The 22,602-nt window shown below is 50.2% G+C and overlaps 2 protein-coding genes across 5 annotated transcripts in view; one reads left to right on the top strand and one right to left on the bottom strand.

Annotated features, from left to right (window-relative positions):
* The window catches only part of LOC122392760 (RNA-binding motif, single-stranded-interacting protein 2-like), a 118,674-nt gene that overhangs the window by 13,364 nt on the left and 82,708 nt on the right, over window positions 1-22,602 (bottom strand). For 2 of the 4 annotated variants that reach the window (XM_043388027.1, XM_043388032.1), the window contains one exon: window positions 10,785-11,007. In XM_043388027.1, the coding sequence (XP_043243962.1) occupies window positions 10,785-11,007 (223 nt within the window). Of the gene's footprint in view, window positions 1-10,784; window positions 11,008-11,375; window positions 13,025-22,602 lie in introns of those variants that run through there. The other 2 variants (XM_043388037.1, XM_043388045.1) reach the window with 2 other exon arrangements.
* Window positions 15,193-16,830, top strand: LOC122392750. The gene has a single exon (XM_043388015.1). The coding sequence runs from the start codon at window positions 15,379-15,381 to the stop codon at window positions 16,726-16,728; it is 1,350 nt and encodes a 449-aa protein (XP_043243950.1). The 5' UTR covers window positions 15,193-15,378; the 3' UTR covers window positions 16,729-16,830.

Here is a 22,602-nt window from a genome sequence, read left to right as displayed (position 1 = left end):
ATCACCATGGCAAACACTTGTGCACATCTCCACCGCATCTGTTTGACCAGTCAGGCCTAGTTATACCAAAAGGTCGGAAAGCTAGGCTAAATATTCGCAGTGGCAATGAAATCGTGCAATCCTAATTCCTAAGGCATGAAGTGACCTTTATCAAACACTTCAGCGAGGCACCACCCCCAATAGATCGATCCTATATGCCGCTGGACTCCTCCTCCTCCTCCATTCCGGCCGTCCAGTGTCCTCTGTGAGACTCTGTCGTGTGCTGCGGAGCCATTCAGCCATTAGCGTCGCCACGGGGGGGGGGGGGGCAAGCGGGGCAGCTTGCCCCCCCAACCTCGGACCGGGCACACCCTGAGATCGATACAGATCCGATGAGATTTTGGAGTCGGGAAAAATGGGGGTACCTTTCTGAGAATGCCTGTGAGGTCAGACTAGGTTGGAGCGTGCAATTCAAACCAGAGTCTGACTCGCAGTCGCCAAAATCTTCAAGACTCCGAGTCCAGACTCGGAAATGTCAATGCTGTGATTCATTTCATGTTCCTAGTTCGTTCTTTATTACATTTTACAGCTGATTTTCATAAGTTTTGGAGTCAGTGGCGTATCTAGGATTTCTCTCAGGGGGGATCCGCAGTCAAAAGGGCCCTTGACTGACTGGGTTGAAAGGGCCCTTAAGTGGCAAAAGGGCCCTTGAAGCTTGAGTTGAAAGGGCGTTAGCCCGCGCCCCGTAAGGGGGGGGGGGGGCGAAACGGCCCCCTGTCCTCTTCCGTCGCGTAGCTATCTCCTAAATGACTGCAGATATCGCCACCAAACTTTCAGGACCTCTCCGGGCATCCATTTTACACATTGTGACCTTTTTCCAGAGGCTATGATAGGTTGGCCGCAAATACGTCAGAATGACGTCATGTTCTGCCATTTTCGACCCAAAAAAGGTTTCGCAGGAAGAGCTATCATGCCTACAGAGCTGTAGGAACATGAAAATGTTCCGATATAAAAAGTGTACAATTAACAGGCTTAGGTCAAATCTGAGCACAGTTTACAGAAAGTGCGTTAAAAGAGCTTTGTTTGTTTTGTTGGGTTGGACCCAGGCCCTTTCGGCTTTCGGTCTGACAGGCCATTTCAGGGCCGGAGGGATGATAGGAATTGAGGGAGACATTGGTCTGGGCGGGCACCTTGGTGACTCACTGGGGCTGAGCCTGTCCAACAGGACAGGCCGACCAGCCTCCCAAGTGCTCACTGCGCCCGGTTATGAGTGTGCTTCCTTAGGAGCTGCAGTGCGCTCCAATGGGAGCCGCCCGCATGGAATAAAGTTGCCCGTCCAGGTCCAGCCCGGATCAGGGGTTGCGGCATGGAGGAGAAGGATTTGAATGTCTTGAGGATGGAAACGGCGAAAGGGGTGTTAAAAGAGCTATTAACTACGCTTTTCCCCGGTACTGTAGCTCTATTCATTTCCGAATCATGCGGTGGTTTGTTGAAAATTGTCGAAATTGGACCTGAAAATTGGCGAAATTTAACCTTGGATGACCTATGTGAACTGAATTTTGAACTGATCTAAAAAGTGACAGGCGTAATTTCGTCATTATTGTTTGCTTGCGTCCCTTCGAACACTGCCTTAGGCGTGTTGGTACGTGGCTCAGAAGCCGAGTTATAGATGCAGGGGTGCGGAGCCGGAGCTGGAGCCGGAGGAGCCGCCGGTGCCGGCATATTTTGCCTGGAGCTGGAGCCGGAGCCGGAGCCGGAGCCGTGAAACAATATAGCCCGGAGCCGGAGCCAGAGCGGTAAAAAAGGCGGCGACTCCGGCTGTTTTTTTTTTTTTTTTTTGAAGAGGAAAACATTATTGACCTACGAGTAGTTCGGTTCCACAGTGCCTGCAAGGCAGTAAAATATGTGGTATTCAAAATAGCCTTGTTATGCAAATACAGAAACAACGTGAACCAATCCTTCATCTTTACTTTTCCACCCGTATTTATTTGTATAAAAGATGAACTGAGTACTGGAGTCGAAGCCGGAGCCGGAGCCGGAGCCGAAGCCGATTTTTTTTTTCTCCGGAGCCGGAGCCGGAGCCGTCTGAAATTTCCACGCCTCCGCATCCCTGGTTAGAAGGACCCTGGCCGGGCGGGGGGGGGGGGGGCGTGGGTGCCACCACATCGTTTTTTTGCGACAGCTCGGAACACGTCGGCAGGCAACAGAGAGCCAAAACTGGGCATAGCTACCTGACCTTTGATGCAAACCGGGCCTTGTGACGCCCGCATTTTCACGGAGGGCCTCTGGTCGTCTTAAGAACCCTCTGTTACCCTCAGAGGGACCCTCTGATGGCCTCTGAAGACCATCACTGGCCTCAAAGGGTCCTCTAGTGGCCTCCATGGACCTTCTGGGTACCTGAAAGGTCCCTCTGTTTTCTCTCCAGGGGCCCTTTTTACCTCAAAAGGTTCTCTTTTACTTCAAATGACCGTATGTTGGTCTAATACATGAGGCCCCTAGTGGCCTAAAATAGCCCTCATATCATCTAAGGTGACCCCCTGTTTGCCTTAGAAAAGAGGTCCCTCCGGGTACCTGAGAGGCCCTGTTTGTGTCCCAAAGGGTCCTTTGCTGGCCTCATAAGGCCCCTAGTTGACCTAAAAAGTCCTCTGATTGTCCAAGGGTCCTCTGTTCGCCTCAGAGCTTTTTCCTTAGAGTGCCTGATGACCTCATAGAGCCCATAGTGGCCTGACATAGCCTTCATATCACCTCAGAGGGCCCTCTGTTGTAAGGCTCAAGTGGCCTTCCCAGAGGGCTCCGACTGCCCTGTGACTGACAATTGTCCACTCTTATCCCTCTTTTGGGTGACCTTTTCCCCCTCTGACACCCAAGCCAAAATACGATTTTGGGACACTGACTCCGAGGGCCCGTTGATTTTCAGAGGACCCTCTTTGAGGTGGATGTTAGGGCCCTCTGTTCGCCTCAGAGGGCCCTCTGGTGGCTTCAGACTTCAGAGGACCCTATTTTGGCATCAGAGGGCGCCTCTCTGTGGCATCAGAGGGCCCTCGGAGGCCTCAAATGGCCCTATTACATCTCAGAGAGCTGTCTTTGACCTCAGAGGGATCTTTTTTACCTCTTTGTGGTGTCTAAGGGGGCCCTCTGGCCTTTGTTCGCCTCAATGAGCCTTAAGGGGTACTCCGATGACTTCCAAGGACCCTCTTTGATCTCAGAGGGCCTAAACCTCATAGGGCTCATGGTGGTCTGACATAGCCTCATATCACCTCAGAAGGCCCTCCAGTGGCCTCAGAGGGCACTTTGTGACCTTTGAAGGCCCTCCATTCGCCTTAGAGGGCCCTCTTTGATCTCTTTGATCTCTTCGATCTCAGAGGGCCCTTTGTTCACCTCAGAGGGCCCTTTGGTGACCTCCAGGGACCATCTTTGATCTAAGAGGGCCGTCTGGTGGCCTCATAGGGTACCTTGTGGCCTGACATTGACCCTCGTACCTCAGAGGACCTTCTGTTCGTCTTAAGGGGCCCTCTGCTGGTCTCAGAGGGCCCTTTGTGTGCTTGGGAGGCCCCCCTGAGTACCTGAGAGGGCCTTCTGTGTGTTTGAGAGGGCCCTATGTGTGCCTGAAAGGGTCCTCTGTGTACCTGAGACGGCCCTCTGTTCGCCTGAAAGGGTCCTCTGTGTGCCTGAAAGGGCCCTCTGTGTACCTGAGAGGGCCCTATGTGTGCCTGAGAGGGCCCTATGTGTGCCTGAGAGGGCCCTCTGTGAGCCTGAGAGGGCCCTATGTGTGCCTGAAAGGGCCCTCTGTGTACCTGAGAGGGCCATCTGTTTGCCTGAGAGGGTCCTCTGTGTGCCTGAGAAGGCCCTATGTGTGCCTGAGAAGGCCCTATGTGTGCCTGAGAGGGCCCTCTGTGAGCCCTAGAGGGCCCTCTGTGTGCATGAGAGGACCCTCTGTGTGCCTGAGAGGGCCCTCTGTGAGACTGAGAGGGCCCTCTGTGTGCCTGAGAGGGCCCTATGTGTGCCTGAGAGGGCCCTCTGTGAGCCTGAGAGGGCCCTCTGTGTGCCTGAGAGGGCCCTCTGTGTGCCTGAAAGGGCCCTCTGTGTGCCTGAAAGGGCCCTCTGATTGCCTGAGAGGGCCCTCTGTGTGCCTGAGAGGACCCTCTGTGAGCCTGAGAGGGCCCTCTGTGTACCTGAGAGGGCCCTCTGCGTGCCCGAGAGGGCTCTCTGTGTACCTGAGAGGGCCCTCTGTGTGCCCGAGAGGGCTCTCTGTGTGCCTGAGAGGGCCCTCTGTATCCTTCACAAGGTCCCTCATTGGCCTAAATGTGTCATCTAATAATCCTCAAAAGAGTTCTACAATAGGTACTTTTTCTTTTAGCGAATAAAATGGGAAGTGGTCAAAAGGGCCCTTGAAGTCATTTCAATTTTTTCCGTGTTATAAAAAAACTTTTTTTCTAAGCTCCAGGGGGGATCCTAGGATCCCCAGGGTCCCCCCTTGGATACGCCACTGTTTGGAGTGCTGACACAATTTTCGTTCAAAGCGTGAAACGAAATCTTCGCGGGGCCTTTCTCAACTCTCGTCAAATGTCTGCGACAGGCTCAAGTACCGTACAAGTGTCGCAGGGCTCATGAGCTTGCTTTAAACAAAGGCTCCTAAGGAGCTCCACTGAGCCCTAAAGAAGCTTTCAGAGGGCCCAAACCGGCCTCTGAAAGTCCCACTGGTGTCCATGTTCTCTGAGGGCCCATACAGGGATCTTTGAGCCTTCGAACATTTCTGAGAACCTTAACTGGCCTCTGATAGTTCAGCCAACACTTTTGAGGCGACAAACTTTGCTAACTCCAAGCCGGCATCTGAGGGGTCACAGCTCACGTGTCCCTCTGAGGACGTCCGCAATATTATGTCCCTACGCAGGGTCCTTAGGGATTCGACACAGACCCCGAGGGTTCACACTGTTATCCGAGGTCTCCAGGCTCACCCTGGGCCTAGTCTCTTAGCACCCGCCGCCCACACTGGCTTCTGAGGGCCCCACTTTGGGCTCGGAAAGCCCTAAAGCACCACGTACACGTAAATATTTGAGGTGACCCACGCCGATCTCCGGGATCCTAAGCATGCTTATGAGAGTCAGCACTGACCCTGAGTGGCCTGAAATGGCCTGGAAGTCCCAAACCTATCTCTAAGAGATCCCTTGCCGCTATGCCGTGCGTAACTTTTGGTTCCGTTAAACAGTTTTTGTTCGCGTTTGCAGCGCTTCCCTTCACACGAAAAACGAGAAACTTTTGTTCACACTCGAGTGAACAAAACACTTCCTCTCACTGGAGCAAAGATGAATTACTTCCAATTCACACTTCCGACATTCACTCTCCGCCGAATGCCCAACTTAGCTACGATCGGCGGCTGGGATAAGTCCTATGCATTTCACGTAAAACCTCTGCATGCATGCGTGAATGGAGGTTTTAGCAGGGTGATCCGATTAAATGGAGCGTTTTTCACCTTTTTCTGGGTAATGATCATGAGCGTCGAGCGTCTGCACAGGGACCCTCTGCAGTGCGTCGGTAATCGCAGCCACAATATACTATAATTCTACCAGTCGTTTTTGTCATGAAATTTCAAAATTTCGAATTTTTCTGTAGAAAAATTACATGTCATAGCTAGAAGGACACCTTTGCCACCATCGGATTCCTCGCACCATTGCGCGTCAAATGATATGTAAAACGAGTGAGTAAAGACTGGGGAAAGGCAAGTTTTAACACAAAAGTTGATTTTGCCCCCCCCCCCCCCCAACCGAGAATCTCTGGCGACGCCTATGCATTCAGCCCCTAGTGACGTCATATTTCCACCACAAAACCCTCAGTGACGTCATCTGGTCGGCCGATGAATCGAGCCCCGAGGCGGGACGATGGACGGTCAATGGCAAATAGTGGAAAGCCAAGAGCGGGTCGGCCCTCGGAGCTCTGCGGTGACACTCGCACGTCGTCACTCGAATACACAGCTCTAATTCTAGGAACTGAACGCGAACATACAGTCCCTTGGATGTAGGGGACAGGGGTTCACCCGAGAAACGGTGACTCAATGTGTACTGATGTGTTTCGGGTTAGTCACGCTTAGCTCAGTAAATCACGGTTAAGACGTCATCGTTCAAGCCTCCAAGCCGGCGTCAAACCGTGCATCGGAAAATTGATAATATACAGACAGTGGTTGCAGCAAACGCCCTCCTTTTTCAAGCGACTTACACACCTCGGGTGTGTGCTCCCTTTCGGGAATTCTGGTGTAAATATCAGATAGTTATAACTCTAGAAAATGTTGCGGTGTTTGGTTGGAGGTGGGCTTGCTTTTTAACCTTTCTTTCAATAGCTCATAGGAAGCCTTAAAAATAAAAGATGTCACAGGCCAGTGATTTGTTTATTTCACAACCACTGAAAACAGCGTCGGAATAAGATTAGTTGCCACAGTGATGGGGGATAGATGGAGGCGGAAGGATTCATTTCCGCCATCGCCATTCGCCGCGCGGCCCGCCAACTAGAGTCAATGTGGCCGATTACTCACTTCCCGGATACGGTTCTTGGCACACATACAAACACACAAAGGGACGCCACGACCGCAAACAAGGCCCGTGGAATGGCAAATTCTCCTGGTAGGTACTTCACATGCATCTGAGTAGCTCGCATCTCAGCAGAAAACACATGACATGGCTGCCAAAGAATCACAACTAGGTTGTGAATCATCAGTTTTCTCCGCGGAAAACAGATGAACAAAATATTTTACGAGGTAAATGACTGTAGCTTTGGCTGTCAAAAGTGACATGAATTAACGAAACTCTTTGAAGATAGCATTCGCTGAAACAGCTAATTATGATAAAATAACTTGAAATGAATAACACATGCAACTAAATATAGACGGTTAAATAGATAATCTCAGGCCACAAAGATGTTCAAATGTCACTTCTAAAATAAGAATGGTTAAGCAGATCTCATCTATGGGTTTGAGTTACCTAATAATGCCTGACAGGCAAGTGAGTGTATATTGCAGTTCGACTTATATAACGCCTCGGAGCTGAACCAGCTTCTTCGAAATGGCAACAACCTCACGCCAAATGAAATGCGATACAAAATATACCAAGCTAAAGGCCTGGCTACACTATGCGTTTTCTGCGTGCGTTTTTGCAAGTTTGCGTGTTTTGCGTAATATCGTTCTAGGAAAAAAGTTATAAACAATATAATTTTTACTTTGGTTATATACAAAAGCTAATATAACTCTTATGTAACTAAAATTTAAGGTGAAAAACATCACAAAAACGTAATATCGTTCTTTTTTCTAGAACGATATCACGCAAAACACGCAAACACGCAAAAAACGCACGAAGAAAACGCATAGTGTAGCCAGGCCTTAAGAGTTAAGGCCTGGCTACACTATGCGTTTTCTGCGTGCGTTTTTTGCGTGTTTGCGGGTTTTGCGTAATATCGTTCTAGAAAAAGGGTTATTATTAAATAAACTTCTTTAATATTGATATAAGAAATTAACAAAACGTTTATGTTAATTAAAAGTTTATATGAAAAACATATGACAAAAATGTAATTTCGTTTCTTTCTAGAACGATATTCTGCAAATCACGCAAACTCGCAAAAAACGCACGCAGAAAACGCATAGTGTAGCCAGGCCTTTAGCGTAGAGAGGTCAACGTTAAAAGCTTGGGCGGTCTGTGAACAATTTATGCAGCAGCGTTCAGTGTGATATAAACGCGATAGATTTTCATTAGCTGTGCGTTGAACTAGTTTGCGTGCGTTGATCTGGATTGCGTGTTGATTCCATATGAAATCAACACACATGTAATGAGTAGACCAGCCCATTAATTGTCAGTTTCCCCCAAATCCTCCTCTATTTGTCACGATCAATCGGCTAGCCGAGGTGTAAACTTAGGTCAGTGACTCAGTGAAAGCCCTATTGATGACGCTCCACCGTTTCAGAGCCGTCTCCGCGCTAGGTGTCGGGTTTTCCAACGGGTTGAACGCCCCACGGACAGTAACAGGATCCCGGCATGTGTTCCCCGTGGCACCAACTGCAGGCTTCTGCAGCTGTATGAGGGCTCGACAAACCGGAGGAAGAAGTAAAACGAAGCAGATGATTCACAATCACTTTACTTGGTGCTCGTTTTGATTTCAATTATGAAACCTGGCTTGCCGCTAGGTCCTTGATATCTACTCGGCTTAAATAAGAAGTTTAAGGAGTCACGAAACTTCAGTGAACTAAGTTTTGACTGGTAACTGCTCTTAACCCTCGCCCGTAAACGGCGATCTGCCACCTTCGCCCATGCAGGGGGGGGGGGGTTGGTGCGACCCCCCCCTTGGCGTTTGAAAACTGAGCGTCGTAGAGCTTAGCGGAAAAGACCAACGGATTGCTCTCGCCGAGATCTCGCGATTGGTGGTATGTTTTTTGGTCCTAGGTCAACATTTGACCTACTTTTGACCGGTCAAAGGTCAAATTTTCGGAAAAATAGACTTTTTTCAACTTTCCGCGGCGATTGCGGCAAAACGGTGGGAGATATCGACTTGAAACCTTCACTATCGTGTTCCTTGATCAATTCTCTATCGTTTGGTATGTATTTCGTTTCCCTAGCTCTAAAAATGGCGCGTTGGGAGCGCCGGAAGTCGGCAAGGTCACAGTCGGCGGCAGAAATTCGAAAAATCAAAATTTAAATTTTTGAAATCTGATTGTATTTTTGGATTTGGAAGGTCCATTTGCTCCCTATAGAAGCTAATATTGCTGCATATTCCCATTGAGGTGACAAGAATTAGCAAAATAGTGGTTCGGGCGCTTTTCAAAAATAGTACCGGACGCTGTTCCTCTTGTGACGTCATAGCTCCGTGACCTGACCTGACCCGGTCAAGTTTCTTATACCATATGATAGCCAATACTTGCCCCAACATGCATGGGAAGTTTCATCACGATCCATCAACCGATGTCTGTACCACCGGCAGGAAACCTCGGGCGTTGGCACTCAGTTTGTGAAAATCCGGCCGGAGGCTGTTCCCTTTGTGACGTCATAACTCCGTGACCTGACATGACCCGGTCAATTTTTTTTTATCAAAAGATGCGCAAGGCTTGCCCCATAAGGTACCCAAAATTTGGCGGCGCTGCGCGCCGCCGTTTTTGCACTATTTCCGAAAAACCTCAGGGGGGGGGGTTGCACCAACCCCCCCCCCCCTACATGGGCGAGGGTTAAACACACAAATCACAAATACACTCTGCACGTAGCAGCACTGAGCTTCATTAAAAAGTTAATAGAAACGTTACATCATTGAATTTAACAAATTGAATTAAATTTCAAGGCACAAAATTGGCACCGATTACGTTCATGTTATTGCCATTAAGCCTTGTGATGATCGTGCCGAAATTTTAGCGGCACTGTGCGACGCGAAGTCGGCGGGGCGGCGCGGGACGCCAGCTCCCGTCTCCCGGCCGCGGCGTGCAGAGCTCTTGACTCGGTCGGGGGCACCAAGGTCGCACAGCGGCGTGTTTGCAGAGCGTCGCTTTCCACGATAACAGCTACCGTCATTACAGCCACCCCGGCGCGAGCTGGCATCGCTGATGCCGGCTGTGATGATTGATTCGGAATATAACAGCCGGATGCTCAAATGAATAAAGAGGTGAAAATGTCAGATTTAAAAAAGTAATCATAACTGATTTCAAGGCGCCGTAAGGTATCTAAAACAACATGCGGGAATATAATGCACTCATTGAACAGCAATCAGAAGCAATATCTAGATGTTGGATCCAGCAATTGCTTTCTGGTAAGTGGTCGTTCAGCACTGTGCACCGTGCAACACAAGCGGGACTGCACTTTGCTACACTATCAAATGGACCTGATCGATAGAGCAGATCCATACCAGGTCTCTTCACAAGTTGCAGCTCCGACGGACAGTCAAACGTATAGGACAACAAACTGTACGCTGGGAAAGATATGTGCGATGAGCATTGTGCAATGTCCACCAGTGCACGTTGGCACTGTGGGGATCTGGAGCTCCAGCCATCACTCGTAGCCCAATCATGCCTCGCATGTCCGTATCATCGAGCTCGTAAATTAAGGCCACCGAAGCCCGCTAAGCGAAACCTGCTTTCACCGTGTGACATCGCTGCGTTTTCGCTAACCTTGGTCCCCCTTCTAACCACCCAGCCGGACTGCCGCAAGTTCCAGGAAGCAGCGACAGCCTGTAAGCTGCACCTCTGAATAAGATCTCCATTGCGTCCCGCTGCGCGTGTTTGTGGCACGTCTCGCCGGATTCTCAAGGACAAACACGCTGTGATCGATCAGCCGATGGGCGGGAGGTGCGCCGTCTGCCGATACCACCTGTCTGGGACCCCGAGGCTGTCACAGACCACTGCCACCGCAGCGAGCGTCCCGCACCGCACTCGGGACGGAACGAGACCGACGCGTGCCGTATCGACCGACGTACATTTGTGGCGTGAATAGAATCGTCATCAATCGTGAGTGCCCCTGCCCCTCTGGTCAGGTGAAAATCAAGGGCATCCTCTTTGCAGCAATGTGACCGCACCAGTCACTTACGGTTAATTGCTACGGACAAAGCGAGGAAAACGTAATTCTTGAAATCATGCAGCCATACGGCTACGAAACCTAACACCATAGCAGTTTGGCAGGATCGCGTCGCGGGGACCATATAGGTATCATTGTTCGCCCATTACATCAGAAGAAGGATACTAATTGTCAGCGGTTAACTCTTAGCTCTTCAAGAGACTGACACTTCTAATTATCAATGTTGTGGACAATCCGTGAGCACCAGAATGGAAAAAAAACGGCTAGACGAAGACCCACCTTTACAGTGTCCCGTTGACTTGTCGATGATGGCCTTCGTGGAGTTGATCTGTCCGAGTCCGTGGCACATGTTCCTCAGGTCCTCATCGGTGGTGTTGGGGCCCAGGCCGCGGATGTAGAGGTTGGTCTTGCTCAGCTCGGCATCTTTGACGTCCTTGTGGGAGCCGTGCGAGCTGCTGCCGTGCGAGCCGGGAGAGTGGGCCGGGAGGTAGCCGTTCGAGTTCTGAAAAAGACGGAACAGATCAGGACGTCAGTGGTGCGTTGGTAAGGCGGACACGTAGGACGAAAGAAGGTTTATTGAGCAGTAACGAACGATAATGGATGGGCAATGTGCATGTTGAGGCCACGGGCATAAACAATTAGGGTAAAGGTGGCAATAGCTGCATGTTTATCACTATCACTATGCTAAGGTTTGAGGAAAGACAAGACGTGGTGCTGAAGACCTGTTGCATCGTTTGCTGCAATTATGTGTGCTTAACTGCTGGGTCATAGCTTAGGTCTTAGACAGGTCGCACACCATACCCAGCGAAAGAAGCAGTATAAAATAAATACGAGCAGCGAAATGCGACGTATCACGTCAGCTGACCGTACCTCAAACAGCACTGACATACAGCTCACACTTCACAGGGACGGTCATTGATCATTGGTCACCGCCAGACGCCGTCTTACAGCTCGCACACATGACAATGACGTAACGCCACTTGAGCGGACCGCCGTCAAGTGTTGATCGCCGGACATTGGAGCATGATACGGCGCGTGTCATCGAGCTGAGGTGGCCTATCGCACACAGTCGCTCTCATACCTCCACCCCAGACGCCAAGGAGCCTGCATTAGAGCCTGCTATCACCGCGCCCGCACCCTGCGAGCGCCGATACCGACCAAGTGCGGCGATAAATCGGTGTGACTTCAGACGCGTTGCATAAGGACGGCCGCGCGACTCGCAGCGACCTCCGCGATTTATGGCTCAGGAGCTGGCGTATCAGCCTCCTACTGAGATAGAGGAGGGTCTCTGTTCGTCTCCACAGCTGAGCTTTCGAAAAGCACTGCCTCGGACATGTCAACTGTTCTTCTCAGACCCATATTCGCTAGCTGCCATGATCAAAACCGCTGTCACCTAATGCCGAACTTCCAAGGTATTGTGACACTGAATGCGGTTGGAAGTTGAAAGGCGAATGGATATTCCCAGTGGACTGGCGTTCCCAACCGAAAACCTCAAAGGAGGACGATTCCCAAAACAGATGACAGATGGGTAGGTACTTCTATCGGCTAGCACGTAGTTCTGTAGGTACAGGTGCACCTTGAAACAGAAATAACCAATTATACCGCATAAAAACAAAAATAACCAACAGACATAAAAAAGAATAACGATAAACCGTGGGCCTATGCCAAACACGTAGACAAACTAGGCATGCAGTTATGCAGCTTGAGCCACTTGTCAACAGGCTCGCATATTGATCAGCAACAGCTGAGTTCACCATCACGTGCGGCGTCCGCCGTCCAGTCAGCGCCGATCACGGAGCATCTGCCTTTTGCTACCGCCATGAAACGGGACCGTGAGAGCCTCTGGAGGCGCCTCTGGCGGGGGACATCGGGACCGTCGGACAGCGCACTGCCCACGGCGGTAGCGGTAATCGGTGTTTAATATCGGCGCCGCAGTCGGCCCCGAGGAATGCCAAGCACGGCCGCGTCCGACGCCCGCGGGCATCCCGAATCCGGGGCGCCTCCGGCCGCGCAGCAGACAGCCAGCTGTGCACCCATTTCCGACTGGCTCCCGCTACTGGCGGCGAGCGTGGCGCATCACCGACGAACGCGGCGCACTGCGGACGATGGACGAGCAGCCGCCGTGACGGTGGGTACGATAACGAAACGATATAGCAGCGGGAATCGAGCGAAGACGCCGCCGCTGCGTTCCGGATGGCTGTTCGATGGCCGTCGCTGTCTAGACGGTGACTTTTTATGACGGTCGTTTTATGATGTGAACAGTACGGTACAGACCAATGTGGACCCATGCCAAAGAAATAGAACTGCAGCCCAGACCTACATCAACCATCGTGAGGCAACGACTGTGGCTTGATAGACGTTGCTTGCAATCACATTCTCGCAGTGAAATGCGTCAGCACCCGTCCAGCCTGGATTCCGAGCAGGTCGCGCTGCGGTCGGTCACCGCACGGCCTCTACCTAAGCCAGCTCCATCCCGCGAAGGCCCACAGCGCACCACACCAGACGCCCCGCGAGTAAACACTGCGACGGCGGCGCCTGGCACGCGCCGGACGCCGGGGCTCGGAGAGACGGACAGATGTCCCGTAAATGGCGCCGCATAAGAGATGACAGCATTGGACACTGAGGGCAGTCCAGAGGCAGCAGGAGACAGTGGACACTGGAAAATGGACAATGTGGACACTATGTAGACAGCAGGAAATGTGGACAGTGGACAATGTGGACACTAGACAGTGGATGCTGGACGGACAGTAGGTACCGGCAGCGGTGGACAGTGGACAATGTGGACAGTTCACTGGCGGCAGTGGACACAGTGGATCGGGTCAATCAACCGTACCGAACAGGTCACTAGCGAGTGCCGCATTCTTGGCGGAATTACCCAGGGTGCGCCCGACTGACGAGAGGGCCACGGTCGTTCACCATCAGGTGCTAATGTTTTCCGTCATCTAGACGCCGTTAAACAACCACGACACTGTGCGCAGTCAAAAGGATATTACAGGGCGTATGTTGATTAGTGAGGAAGTGAGAAAATATGGAGACACGTGAAGAAGAAAAAACGAATGAGGGAGGCAGAGACTTTGAGACGGGCTCCACGAAAAGTTCCTATTCGAAAACCGGCTTTTCTTGGAGGCGATTTTGCTATATGAGAGCTATATTATGCTATATTATTGTATATTAGAACCAACATTGGTTACATTTTACCCAGTGATGGGCGAGAATCGAGAAATTAATCCAAAAGTCAGCCAATAATTGGAATCATTATCGAAGAGCGAGAAGTCCCTAGATTTTAATAATGCCGCGGACAGCAAAGATTAGGTAAAGAAGCACAAGACAAGCAAGAGGAAGGGGGAGCACACGAAAGGAAAAAAGGTTGAGGAAAAAGCGCAGCCGATCGGTCTGTTCAATCTGCGGTCAATGGGCTGTCGTCGCACGTGTTCCGACGTGGCTGACGCTCGTGGCACGTAATGGCACGTGTTCTGGGTCACGAGGGACAGGCAGGCGAGGGAGTCAATCTCTACGGTCCGTGCTAGTGCCGAAACTCTTCTGCAGTTATAAAAGTTGAGATATATCTCAACCATATACCTTGCTATAGCAAGGCACCTTAATATAGATAATAAGGGAGAAATTCACGAGAAGCCTTAACCCTCGCCCGTAAACGGCGATCTGCCACCTTCGCCCATGCAGGGGGGGGGGGTTGGTGCGACCCCCCCCCTTGGCGTTTGAAAACGGAGCGTCGTAGAGCTTAGCGGAAAAGACCAACGGATTGCTCTCGCCGAGATCTCGCGATTGGTGGTATATTTTTTGGTCCTCGGTCAACATTTGACCTACTTTTGACCGGTCAAAGGTCAAATTTTCGGAAAAATAGACTTTTTTCAACTTTCCGCGGCGATTGCGGCAAAACGGTGGGAGATATCGACTTGAAATCTTCACTATCGTGTTCCTTGATCAATTCACTATCGTTTGGTATGTATTTCGTTTCCCTAGCTCTAAAAATGGCGCGTTGGGAGCGCCGGAAGTCGGCAAGGTCACAGTCGGCGGCAGAAATTCGAAAAATCAAAATTTAAATTTTTGAAATCTGATTGTATTTTTGGATTTGGAAGGTCCATTTGCTCCCTATAGAAGCTAATATGGCTGCATATTCCCATTGAGGTGACAAGAATTAGCAAAATAGTGGTTCGGGCGATTTTCAAAAATAGTACCGGACGCTGTTCCTCTTGTGACGTCATAGCTCCGTGACCTGACCTGACCCGGTCAAGTTTCTTATACCATATGATAGCCAATACTTGCCCCAACATGCATGGGAAGTTTCATCACGATCCATCAACCGATGTCCGTACCACCGGCAGGAAACTTCGGGCGTTGGCACTCAGTTTGTGAAAATCCGGCCGGAGGCTGTTCCCTTTGTGACGTCATAACTCCGTGACCTGACATGACCCGGTCAATTTTTTTTTATCAAAAGATGCGCAAGGTTTGCCCCATAAGGTACCCAAAATTTGGCGGCGCTGCGCGCCGCCGTTTTTGCACTATTTCCGAAAAACCTCAGGGGGGGGGGGGGGTTGCACCAACCCCCCCCCTACATGGGCGAGGGTTAAAACGGCTGGGAATATACCCGCATTAAGAAACATCCACAGTAGGCTTCAACTATGATAAAGTTATAGTCTGTTCCATTCCAAGTTTGCAGCCGAAGCACGTTATTCATTATAGCGCGTGAATAATGATGCAAGCAACTTTTGTGCAACTTTTTGCAATAATTGAAATAAAAGAGTACTGCGCTTTTCGCACATTTAAATAGGTTTCAGAAGTTGTTTGCTCACATATGTTCTATATCCTTTTCATTTGGGTTTTCTATTGATGATTTTGATGTTTCAACAATAGCATGTTCTCAAAGCAGCGTGCAGTTCAGGGAAGTCGCATTGGGTCACAGACAATGCGAGTGATCCACAATGTACATGCATTCTTTACGGCAAAGAAGTGGAAGCAGCCGAGAGAATCCGAAGGAAATTTCCGGTCCATCAATGTTGTCAGAGAGACAAGTGACGCGACTGGCGTATCAGAAAGAACCGTACATGCCATCGTTAAAGAAGGAGCGACCAAGGGATTCGCTAGTCCGGAACGGAAGCTGTCTGCGGCTGGAGATGCACCTCCACATCGTGTCTCGTTGATGGATGACTTTGACATCTGTGCCTTGCGAAGGATAGTTCATCGCAAGTATATTCAAGGTGAGAACGTGACCCTGGACACACTGAGAGCTGCTCTTTTGGACGAACTGGACATGGACATTAGCCGCTCAACGATACGCCGCAAACTCCTGCAGAACGGTTTCAAGTTCAGGAAGGTCAACCAGCGGAAGATTCTGACGGAAAGGTCGGATATCATTGCCGCCAGGTGTCACTTTCTCCGAACCATGAAGAAGATTCGTGCTGAGATACCAGTCAGAGAGGTAATCTACCTAGACGAAACATGGTATAACCAATACGATATGAAGACCCATGCCTGGTTGGACGAAAGCGAGATCAGCGGCACAAAACCGGTTGTTGGAAAAGGGAAGCGCCTCATCATCCTCCACGCTGGCTCTGAACACGGCTTTATACCTGGAGCCCTTCTCATCATGAGGACAGATGGCAAAAATGCGGATTATCACTCATCTATGAACTCTGAAGTGTTTGAGACATGGTTTCGGAAACTTTTGAAAAGCATCCCAGAAAACTGCTGTGTGGTAATGGACAACGCCTCCTACCACTCAAGAGTAGCCTGCAAGACTCCAAGCAGCAGTTGGCGAAAAGCTCACATACAGGAGTGGTTGGCACAGAACGGCATCGCCTTCGACCCGAACCTAAGAAAGCCAGAGCTCTTGGAACTGGTGCGACCTCTGAGGAAGAAGAAGCTGTTCTTCTTAGACCGTCTAGCAGCTGAAGAAGGCCACCAGGTCGTCCGGCTTCCTGCCTATCACTGCGATCTGAACCCTATCGAATTAGTGTGGTCACAGCTGAAGGGGTTCGTCCGTTCCAGGAACACTACAGGCCGGGTGGATGACATCGAGCGTCTGCTGCAAGAGGGCATCCAAGCTGTGACTGCTGAGGACTGGGCTAAGTGCTGCCGCCACGTGATCGTTCTAGAGAAGAAGTACTGGGAGAATGACGGCATCATGGAAGAGATTGAGCCTGTCGTGGTCAGCTTGCGTTCCGACTCGAGCAGCGACGAATCAGCAGAAGATGACGATGTCTGAGCAGCGATGTTCAGCAGTGTCCAGTTTTACAACTGTGAACTTTCAGTCTCACTGCTCTGTGCACTGTGCAGTATACGATCGATCAAATATAAAATTGTTATCCTTTAAGTTTATTACCTGACGGCTGACAAGTCGAATGCAAAAAAAAATGAGCGAATAGATAACGCTGCACTTTCCATCTCACCACATCCACGATTGAGACATCTGAGTGTAAATGTTTATTGAGCCCTAACCCACCAACGAGCCATAGGCGGCGGAACGGGGGGGGGGGGGCACCGGGGCACCGTGCCCCCCTTGATTTGGGCATTATGACTTTAGCCCTATGGGCGTTGCATGGAAAGAATGGGACCAAAAGTCGGCAGTGCCCCCCCCCCCCCTAAATTGAAGGTGTTCCGCCGCTACTACAACGAGCGGCATATAAAACGCTCATGATGAAATTAATTTTTCATACACCTATGGCTCAATATCTGAATATAGATAACATAAATATATAAACACTTGCATATTTACCCACAACTTGTGAGTGTTTCATAGGTTAACCCGCGCCCGGCTGGGGGTCCTGGATTTCCACGCCCTGCTGGGGGGGGGGGTGTTTGAACACCCCCCCTTCTAACTCGGCTCCTGGGACACATAGCGATACGCGGAAGGCGGCGTTCGAAAGAGCGTCAAAAATAATGAGGAAATCACTTCGGTCAATTTTTTGGTCAGGTCAAAGGTCAGGTCACCAGAGGTCATTGAAGGCAAAATTTCGCCGATTTCCAGGTCGAATGTCGACAATTTCCAAGAAGCCAACGCACAACTCGGGAACCAAAAGAGCTACAGCGCCGCGGAAAAGCGCATTCGATAGCCCTATTAACGCCCTTTCTGAGTCTCTCAGATTTGACCTAACGTAGATTTGACCTCTCTCAGATTTGACCTAACGTCAACGGTTTTGCCTGCAGGGGGCAAAAACTGCAAAAATAGCCGATTTTTTTTTCGGAAAGTTTTTCTGCAATAACTTTTGACCCAAGCCTTGTACGAGCTTACTTTTACCGGCATCGTGTTCCTCTCGTCAAGACGCATCGAATGAACTATAACTTGACCTTGAAAGGTCAACTTGAAAATTTGACCTCAGGTCAAGGTCATGACCTGACCGGAAAGGGTCATGTTGCATATCAGTCGATCCGTATCGTCGAGCTGAACACATCTAAGGCGTTTTCATCGCTCTAGTATGCCTCTATCAAAAGGTATTTGCGAAAAACTGTTAGATACCATTCGTGACCTAAGATGACCTCAGGGCATAAACAGGGGTCACGGACACCATTTTCTTGTTCAGTGTGTCTAAACCACTTGTAATTCAGTGTTTGGGAGTGTTTGTAATGTCTTTCGTCCAAAAGAGGCACATTTCAATTTTCTCCCATTGGGGAGGTCGCAAAATTGACCTGACCTTAGGTCATCGATATCAAAATTCTGAGATATACATTTTTTACATGCTATTGCTCTTAGCAATCGCTGAAAGTTTCAAAGCGATCGGTCACTCGGTGTAGCTATGACAGATATTGAAACTTTTAATGAGGTGAGGTCACTTCAAGTGACCTGGTGACCTGACCTTGAATGACCTTGGTCTGAAATTTTAACAACATGTGTATAATTGATGTATGATAAGGTGTACCAAAAACGGCGGCGCTCCGCGCCGCTGTTTTTGAGATATTTGCGAAAAACCACAAGGGGGGTGTTCAAACACCCCCCCCCCCCAGCAGGGCGCGGATTAACCAGAAACTAAATAGGATAATCAAATAGTCTAGTTGCATTTTTGTAATAATAACTTTGAGGTTTGATTAAAAGTCCGAGTGCCAATCATCTATTGACAAACTTGCAAGAAGCGAAGTGTTGTCCCATAGTGTAATTTTTGGGAAAATCCGGACGATATAACCGGCTGTTCTTATCAGAGGTATGTAACAAAAACTACTCTCGATTTTTGACTTCACCGCATCATGCTAAATGCCCAAAGCGCTTCGGCTGCAAACTTGGAATGGAACAGACTATAACTTTGAAGTTTGAACTTTTGTTTGAAGTTGAATATAATGGGAGAAAAGGCTGGAGCGGATTGCAAAATTAAAACGGAGATTATTCATACATTCCAATCAAAGCTTAAGGAGCTGCTGATCGTCTTCTTCTCTTTTAACCGCAGACAAATATAGCTCACTTATCCTCAGGCACAGGGGCAGAGAGTTCATCCGATAATGACGTCAAAACATGACGTCAGCACACGCCCACGCTTCGGCTCTTCTTGACCGACGACTTTCGGAAATCCCCTCTAATAGAGCACCGCGGAAACCCTAGGGCGCGAGACGACCCGATGTGGTACACGCGAAGGTGACGCATTTGTTTATTTGTCGTGGATTTAGAAATATAGACACTCTTATGGCATATCACTTCATGCAGTGGCAATAAGAATGAATCCTCCTGACGTCGTCATCAGATGACAGCCTCTTCTGTGTCATCAGATGACGTAAGCATCTTGACGACGGCGTCTTGACGTGTTGTCAGACGCCGTCGTCCCCATCCCCCCTCCCCCCCCCCAGTAAGGGACAGCGCCCGGCCGGTATTGGAGATCCCATCGACTCGCCCCTCGGCAGCAGTGGGCGGCGTGGGCCGCTCTAAGAGGGACCCTCCGTCGGCTCGTCCATCATCCACAGAGTGACCGTGCGGCATACTGATAGACGCGGCCCGCACGCGCTGCCGTTACCATGACAACCAGACGCCGCACTCGCCCTCCCAAAGACGCCATAAATGACACAATGACATAATATCTGCCGCACTTAGGATCGTGACTTGTATCAGTGACTCGGCTTGGTTCGATGTAAAAGACGTGATGAGAAGATTCCGAGGGCGGAAAAAGCGGTATGTCAGGAGAGCTTCCTGAAGTTATTTAGTAGGAGCAGCATGGAAACGGTAATCTGCCACGTTTTTGTTTGCTTTTACAGTTCCTATAGCAACCAACGTCATAAAAAGCGGTTAAAAAACGCCCACCCACAAATCAAATGACCGTTTTTGTGGTACCTAAATCTGTAGATAACAGAAAAAAAAACGATTCGCCTCTATCGCGGGTTTTTCGCTGTCTATTTAGACGGTCGACCCATATGAAAAAGGCGGCATGAATGAGAAATATGGAGGCGGGTCACGGGTGCCCTTTCATATTTGACGTTTCCCTACCCAAACATTGCCCGGGCACAACGAATAAAAACATAAAAATAATAGGCTGTTTTTTACACACACAAAAAAAACACATTAGAACTTTCAAATCATAGGCATACCTACACTACAGTTACATATAGCCCACTGACATGTTCATCTACGACTCCAGTTTCTAGCCACTCCGATGATTGAGCAGTTCCCTCCGCGCTCACACGGGAGGCCGCCTCTGGCGGCACCTCCCCCATCTCTCGACACCAGCCAGCCTCTCGGGTCCCATCCCCCGTCACACCGGCGGGCCCAGTGGCAATCGCTTCCAACGAGCTGGCCGTTTTGTGAAGCAGCTACATACCGGTCTCTGCGGGCCGGCTGCACAGCCGCCGCCGCCGCCCCCGCCCGCGCCGTGCGACACAACGACCTGCAGCGACCGGCCGAGGTCGCCACGGGCGGGGGCGGGGACGGCGGGTCAGGGAGGTCAGCTGGCGGCACGGCGGGCATCGATCGTCGGTACCGATAGACGAACCAGCGACGGGTAAACAGACGGTGCCCGCCGCCGCCCCCGCCGCCGCCCCCGCCCGGGCGGTCACCCGCCGCACAGGACGGGGCGGGCGGCACAGTGAAAGCATGACGCGACCCTATTGGACGCCGATGACGTGAGTGCTATAAAAGGTGGAGGAGCCGGCGGCGGGGGAGGGGGCGGGGTGGTACGCGACCTCGCGACCGTGTTTTGTACACGTCATAATGAATGGTTGCGAGCACGTAGGCAGGGACGCGCTCGGCGCTGCCTGCGCGAGGCGAAACAATGTTTGGCCAGCAATGTCGGTGTAATTTTAATTCGGTAGTTTTCTGGGAAATCATTAACGCTGACGGGTTCATCAACACAAAATAGCGCCCGTCGCCTGAGGCGACGCTGATCGAGTGCGCAGCAACGGCGCGCGGTTGCTAGCACATCATGGATGATGTCATGTGACGTCACATTCACGTCACTGCTAGGTAATGTGCAAACATTATGTCATAGGAATGCGAACCGAGTCATTTAACTGTATGCTTAGCAGCCTAGACAAAAAGCTAGAGGAGCAGAATTATACCTACCCGCTGGTGTAGCGTAGTGTACCTATCTGTAAAAAAACATCATTGTGCCTTAAAAACGTGAGGTAAATTCTGGTGCATCCCCAAAATCACTACTACGTGTCTATCACAAGACAATTGGCCACGCCACCCCTTGAGTATTGCATCGATGCATGCGTCACAACCGAATGCATGACTCATTGTTAGGGTGCATGCCGCATGGGTTTTACCCTTACGAATGATTCACTCGCATCTCAATAAATTCGTTGAGCTTGTTCAATGAGGTTCTCCATACTCGTAAAGCAAGCATTCCGACCAGGAGAATACCTACATGATGGCACGGTGAAGATGTGAATTTCTGAAATAGTTTCATGTTTGACGACGGAAAAATACAACAAAATAAATAGCAAAATAGGCTTCACATTTTAAGTCCGTTAATAAGCATGCACAATTACGTAGCTTTTACAGAATGGTTATCATGTTCATAAAGAAAACAAAAGTAAAGTAATTTTTGAGGATATGCGCTCCATCAAAAGGTGACCATTTAAAATCGTTAGCTACAATTAACTAACTAAAAATGTTTGTTAGCTAAAATTGTTTGTTAAAGTTGTTACTTGTATATTATAATACGACAGCCAACAAGAGATATGCAAGTTGTAGGTTCACAGACCACATGCTTGATATGAAAATGCGCCTGTCGCAATATATATTATCATCATAATCATAGCATTTGTGACTACATGCTCTAGGCCCCCTGCCTCCCACGTCATTCTCTACGTCACAGTGACGTCATCAACAACAAACGCGCCGTGTCCGCTAGTGGGCCTTTGAAGACGCCGCCGCCACGAGCCAGACGAGGTCTGGCTCTGAACCAGACTCATGTCGAAGAATCCGTCCACCGCCCCCCTCTCCGCCCTTTCCGACAGAGACAGACACATATCCACAGGGGGGAGTGACCCCACCGGGTCCACCGCAGACCCCCTAAACGTTCCATCCTTTCAACCGACCATAGCCACGGTAAATCGCCCGTGGCCCATGTTCTGTGTCTGGTCCGTCCACCATGCACTGCGCTCCCTCAATATCGACCACAATGGACTGTGCAGCCGGCTATGAATGCGACGGACGGAAACAGGCAGACATAGACACAGGCAGGCAAGCAGGCAAGCATGCATGCAGACAGACGGACAGACGAACGGACAGACAGAATGCCAAACGGACAGACAGGCGGATAGACGGACAAACTGAATGACAGACGGATGATGGACGAATATGGCGATAGACGGACGGATAGACGGATAGACGGACGAGCCCCGGGTGATGACAAGCCGACAGCGGCAGTGTACGCCATTGTGGAAACCCCTACGGCAGTAAGTGGACCGCTCCCAGTTGCAGCGCAGTGGAAAGACCTCGAAGTGGTAGCGGGAGTATTGAGCATGGAGGGCACTTGAAATTACCGCGCTGGTAAAAATGTGAAAAACTCCTGCAGCAGCGGGTGTGGCAGAGACGCGAACGAGGCAGCAACAGTGTCCTTGCAGTGACAATTGTGTGACCTTGCCATGACCAAACGGCTCGGCTACAGTAGCAGGAGCAGCTGCAGTAGCAGCTACGGCATCAACATTCATCCCCATGATG

Source organism: Amphibalanus amphitrite, unplaced genomic scaffold (genome assembly GCF_019059575.1).
Source record: "Amphibalanus amphitrite isolate SeventyFive unplaced genomic scaffold, NRLGWU_Aamphi_draft 000024F_arrow, whole genome shotgun sequence".
Lineage (NCBI taxonomy): Eukaryota > Metazoa > Arthropoda > Thecostraca > Balanomorpha > Balanidae > Amphibalanus > Amphibalanus amphitrite.
Note: the sequence above shows the minus strand (reverse complement) of the source record. Positions and strands in the feature narration are given on the sequence as shown.